Raw genomic sequence first — 6,150 nt, 5'->3', positions numbered from 1 at the left:
AAAAAACAGTCGTTGATGTCCTTCCAATCAGCGTGGCGAGGGAAAGGCGGATGACACACGAGGTGTGCACCTTAAGGAAGCGTTTCTGTACCATTCGAACACACAATCGATCATGATTATAATTAGTGCCATTGTAGAATTAAACTCTAGTTATTCTGTGATTTCTGCAAACGATCTGGAAAAGATTTCATATCTAATAGCGGGGTATGTGAGTTTGGACAGGTGTCCCTATTATCCGTGTTTATCAAGATGTTCTAAACCCATTCAGCGGATGATGTAAACAAAATTACGCGTGAATAGTTTTGATGGACTGAAAGGTACGTAAGTAAACGCACGTAAAATCCCAGGAAGACTCTTATCACTTGTTGACATCGACCTATCCAGTCGAGGGATGGAGGCTGAGCTGGAGGGAGGGAAAACGGGTTCTTGTTGGTTCGCTGGCCGGAACTCCTCGGAACATCCTTATCCTTGTCCTTGTTTGTATTCATCCCTTCGCAATGAAGTGAGTCTTGTTGTGGTTATTGTTGTTGGTGACGCGATCCGGTTATGCCCTGTGGCCGATGTTATTCGTTGGTGTTTACGCTATGTCGTGTTTATTCCACTATGTTGAAATGTCTTCTCAGAACGTGACATTAACTGGATTAGTACTAATGAGGTGATGGTATTATGGTACAGATCGAGAAAGTAACACAGATAAAAGAAGGATTAATAGGCACTGTAGGGGTTTTGGGTGGGAGAGTGATAAGCGTAGAACCAGGCAAGGAGGAATATCTGTGTACGTGCGTTTGAGGATCACAATGCACACTTTTCATTGAGGAATTTAAGATTAAAGTAGGGAAGCTGGGAATGGCTTGCGTAGGACTAGAAAAACTGTAGACTTAGTCGAGATATGATGTGGAGGTAGATAGATGAGGATGTTTGGTGTAAAAGGAAATTTTGTTGAAAGCGACCGGAAGCTTTGATTGTTATTATACTCAGAAAATAAACCCTATCCATATGAAAAAAGCCTACAGCGGCTTTAGCTTGAAATTCAAGCTTCAAAGCATATGGTGTTGATGAAGTGAAGCCTGTTGACTATATATGTAAGCCCAAGAATGACTTATTTGGTGTAAAAATGAGTCTCAGACAAGGTTAAGTTTTGCTTCCATGGCTGTGGGTTTTATATGATGGAGTGGTAAGAGGAAATCAGGAAAAGAAAGATACAATTGCAGATTTTGAGGGATAAGGAAATGAGTCATGAATGGAGTACGGAGTCGCTGATGTTTGCAGTGATGGCGAAGCAACGCTACATGTACTATGTAAAAGCTGGTGCATGAAAAATCTGGAAGGTGTTAGTAAGATAAAATGCAAAGTTAAAAATATGGATATCTGTAAAAGCGAGGTTATGAAAGTAAACAAGAAAAGATGAAAGTCAAACTACTTCCTCCTTGGGGATGGTGTTATCAAGATTGATCACAGCCTTACAACTTGACTGTGGACAGCCGTAGAGGAGGCCATTTATATCACCCAACGAGCTTGTTTGAACTCAGAACCCCCAAGTTTCCATTTCCTGAGACTTAAATCCTGAAACGGGAAGACATTAGCCGGCATGTCTTTCAGCTGTACTGATCAGCTGAAGGACTGTCCTACTTTCAAATTCATTCCTTTTACTATACCTCTGTTCATATTCTCTTTCTTCCATCTTACAATCCACCCTCTCCTAACAATTGTTTCATAGTGCAACTGCGAGGTTTTCCTCCTGTAACACCTTTCAAACCTTTTACTGTCAATTTCCGTTTCAGCGCTGAATGGTCTTAGTTGCCCCAGTGCTTGGCATAGTGCCAGAAAATCTACATAAATCAAAATAAAGAACTGTCAAGTTATGCCACTTAGCAGTCACCCATGTGAAAGGATGTCACCTATTATGACTTTAGGGCAAAAGCGATTGATTCTATGAACTTTACCCTGAACAACTATTCATAGAGAGTATTTGAATTTCCATTTTGATCCAGAAATCATCATATCTTCAACTGGAGAAATATCTTTTAGCAGAAATTTTCTACCCGAGTTAGTGCTTCTGTGTTACAAGGTTGATTTTTAACGTTAGTCTATTCAGAAGTGACCAAACAGCAGATCGCGATCTACCAGTCGATCGGCCACTTGTTTGGTCGATCGCCATCCCTCCACAATCCTAATAATATGTGACTGTGTAGTATGGTAGATTGTACAAGAGTTTCATTCTTTATAGTAGATCTCTGAGTCCAAAAGTCTGCCCACCCCTGGATGTATAAACGCATTGTGCCTGCCATAGGCTAGGAGGTAATTTCAGAGTCAGAGGACATTATTCTTTCCAGTCTCCCAAGACTGAGAAAAGTTACCAGCGTCAAGACTTGTGGGGTTAAGTAGTCTGCAAAGTAGCAGGTAATGAAGTTCTTTCCCTGAACTGGCTTTGGAACAAGATAACCGATTCATGAAAGGCGTCACTGGCGTGACATCAGTTCATGGGAAGCCCACATGAAAGTCTTCTCTCATAAACCCGTGATGGCGTCCCACCTCGGTGGTCGCGAGTTCGATTCTCTGCCATTCCATTGAGGAGTGAGAGATGTGTATTTCTGGTGAAAGAAGTTCACTCTCGACGTGGTTCGGAAGTCACGTAAAGCGCTGGTCCCGTTGCTGAATAACCGCTGGTTCCATGCAACGTAAAAACACCATAAAAACAAACAAACAAGCAAGCAATCATATAGAATATGATTGAGATGGTAACATTTGCTGTAACTTGCGAGAGATCTTAGGAGTCTGATGAGATCAGATTACGTTGAGGCCTAAAGGCCATTGGAAAATGGAAAGGAAAAGCGACAAAAACGTAGAAGAAAAAAAAATCAGTATGTCCCCCCAGAAAACGTATATGAAACCATTTTAAGTAAACGTGTTTGATTCTGGAGGCTGTTTGTGCATGCTTGTTAAACACTCTGCTTTTATCCTGTATTTTAGTTAGCTCTCTAAATAAATTGATCATATTTCTTATAACCGGAATGCAAGAGTTTTTAAACTGCATGGTATTGTCGTTTAAACAGTTAGGTTGACGAAGTCATAGTACTTCGCAGTCATCTAAAAACGGAAGAAACCTGACTAAACTGGTTGAACTGACAGCATATTCTGAGCAGCAATGAACACTTGTCCACTGCATGGTAACATAAACAGGAACTTTATAGTGTTGCAATAACGTGGTCAAAACTTTTATAAGCGATACCAAGAAATGACACCGATGCCACATAACCAAAGATGCATTTTAGAAGGCCCTCAAGTAAGCATATTATACTTACATGAAAGATGGATGAAAAATTATTGTTCTCTCTCTCTCTCTCTCTCTCTCTCTCTCTCTCTCTCTCTCTCCCGCTTTCTTTCTCGTTTTCTTTCTCTCATATCATGGTGTCTAATGACGACGGAATTCCGTTGATTATAAATCAACACACGTGTCCAAGGCTGTGTCTTGCACCTAATCATAGTCTCAGGTAAGAGACCAGAGCCATGGAAGTGACCGCTCGATCGAGCTAAGGTAAGTGAATGGAGAACGATGTAGACGGAGCTACCATGGGAAAAATTAATGGAGCCGTGAAGATAAATATATGAACATTGCAGAAAACAAAACACTTCGCTTGAGTTACCATGTAAATGACAGTTTACTTACTCGAATAGAACTTAAAATATGGCTGAGTGAAATCTGTTTGATTTATAAAAAAAAACAATAAAAAAAAATAAAAAGAGATATGAAAGCCATTTTGAAAGAAATTATTAAAGCATTTCACAATGAGTTTTTGAACAGTGAAAGCAACGTATTTTAGATGAAAATATATGTAGCTCTAGATTTGTTGTAATCTTTTGCAATTAATTTGTTGAATAAAAACTTAAAACAAAAAGTCACCTCGATGACAGCAGCACCAGGGTAGAACTCAAAGCTGACTTCAGTTAATATAAGTTTATATATGTATTGTATATATATAACATATATATACAATATATATAACGCATATATACGTATATATATATATATATATATATATATATATATATATTATATGAACTTATATTAACGGTAGTCAGAATTGAGTTCTACTGTGGTTGCCATCAAGGTGACTCAGACAAATCAAACAGATACCATTCAGCCATATTTTAAGTTCTACTCGAGCAAGTAAACTGGCATTTACATGATATCTCGAGCAGAGTTTTATCATCTGCATTCTACATATATCCTCATGGCTCACTTCTTTTTTTTATTAACATTTTCCCTAGCAATTCTCCACTTCTCTCACATAAGTATAATATATATATATATATATATATATATATATATATATATATATATATATATATATATATTATATATATATATATGTGTGTGTGTGTGTGTGTGTGTGTACTAACATAGTACATACATGTACACATCAGGGACAGAGCCTCGTAGGTGACCTTGGGATCGAGGCTGCGTGGACCCCAATTACAAATACCCCAATTACAATTACCCATTCACTAGCGGCTACTCACATGACTTGGTATGTCTACTTTTAGAAGTTGGTCCAGTTATGACGCGAGAGATTAGCGAGAGAGATTCTCATTCGAGCAAGGTCTTACCTTTGAATGTGGTAAGGATTTTCCAGGTGGGTGCAATTTCTCGGTAATAGGGACGTATATGCTTTTATAGAAGTAATGGCTCTACTTCTCGCGTTGATACGCTTTGTTTTTATCGCTTTCGCTCTCTATCTTTCTATCTCTCTTTTTTATACTTACAGGGTTTCAGTTCTGTGCGTTTACTTTAAGACTTAATAACAAGTACAAAATTTTCTTCTCGTATGACACGAGAGAATGTTTTTTACAGAATATTAATGGTGAAAAAATCTAAAAGAAAATTAGCTGTAAGATCTTACAGCACTCAATGCTTGAAAATGCAATCGCCGTTTGATGATACACTCATCAGATTTCTTTCGCAATTTTGATACTTAACAACAAGTAAAAAATGTTCTTCTCATGATATGAGAGAATGTTTATTACAGAATATTAATGGTAAAAAAAAATCTAAAAGAAAATTAGCTGTAAGATCTTACAGCACTCAATGCCTGAAAATACAATCGCCGTGTGTTGATACACTCATCAGATTTCTTTCGCAATTTTCAGGCTAACGGTTTTCTACCTCTTTGTTTATCACCTATCAACGCTCGGCTCGGCAACGTCAAGCTATGATTCCTGGGTAGCTGACCTCGTACGTACTGCTATTTTAGTTTTCTTTATAACTTGGAGTATAGTGGAGATCTATTTTTAATGTGAAGTAAATGTAGAAATCCATTAAGTTTTCTTTTTAACATGGAGTATGTGTGAAATCCATCCGGTGTTCTTTTCAAGGTGGAGTAATGTGGAGATCCTTTTGGCGTTTTATATAACGTGAAGTAAATGTGTAGGTCCACTTAGTGTTCTTTTTAACGTGGAGTACATGTGGAGAACCATTTGGTGTTCTTAATGTGAAGTAAATGTGGCGATTCATTTAGTGTAATTTTATTTGGAGTAAATTTTGCGATCCATTTCGTGTCCTTTTTAACATGGATTAAATGTGGAGATTCCTTTAATGTTTCCTTTAACGTGGAGTGAATGTGTCGATCCATTTAGTGTTCTGTTTAATGTGGAGATCCATTTAGTGTTCTTTTTAATGTGGAGTAAATATGGAAATTTATTTAGTGTTATATTTAACATGGAGTAAATGTGGAGATCCATTTAGTGTTCTTTTTAATGTGGAGTAAGTATGGAAATTTATTTAGTGTTATATTTCACATGGAGTTAATGTGGAGATCTGTTTAGTGTTCTATTTAATGTGGAGATCCATTTAGCGTTCTATTTAAGTTTATCGGAAAACTGTTTCAGAATGCTCCATTTCATAGGAAATTATTCCCATTCCTCTGATAATAAATGTGCAATGTTTATAGACGGAGATTAATTAGACATGAAATAATCAAGAAGATGAAATAGGAGTAAGATTAGTTATGCAATTCTGCTCCTGTTGGAACATATCATAACTTTTTCTATTATAAGCACCATCTCTTAACTGACTGACAATATTTCAGCCAGTGTGACCAGATTTACATTTAGGTAGTTTTTTGGTATATGGTAACTTACAGATTTGAATCC

The 6,150-nt window shown here is 37.3% G+C and overlaps 1 protein-coding gene across 2 annotated transcripts in view; it reads left to right on the top strand.

Moving 5' to 3' along the window:
- Positions 1-347: 347 nt before the first annotated feature.
- Positions 348-6,150, top strand: part of LOC135224176 (uncharacterized) — a 15,580-nt gene continuing 9,777 nt past the window's right edge. For both annotated transcript variants that reach the window (XM_064263047.1, XM_064263045.1), the window contains exons 1-2: positions 348-502; positions 5,149-5,233. In XM_064263047.1, the coding sequence (XP_064119117.1) occupies positions 498-502; positions 5,149-5,233 (90 nt within the window). In that variant the 5' untranslated portion in view covers positions 348-497. The remainder of the gene's footprint in view (positions 503-5,148; positions 5,234-6,150) is intronic.

Source organism: Macrobrachium nipponense, chromosome 10, assembly GCF_015104395.2.
Source record: "Macrobrachium nipponense isolate FS-2020 chromosome 10, ASM1510439v2, whole genome shotgun sequence".
Lineage (NCBI taxonomy): Eukaryota > Metazoa > Arthropoda > Malacostraca > Decapoda > Palaemonidae > Macrobrachium > Macrobrachium nipponense.
The sequence above is the reverse complement of the archived record's forward strand: the minus strand, read 5'-3'. Positions and strand labels throughout refer to the sequence as shown.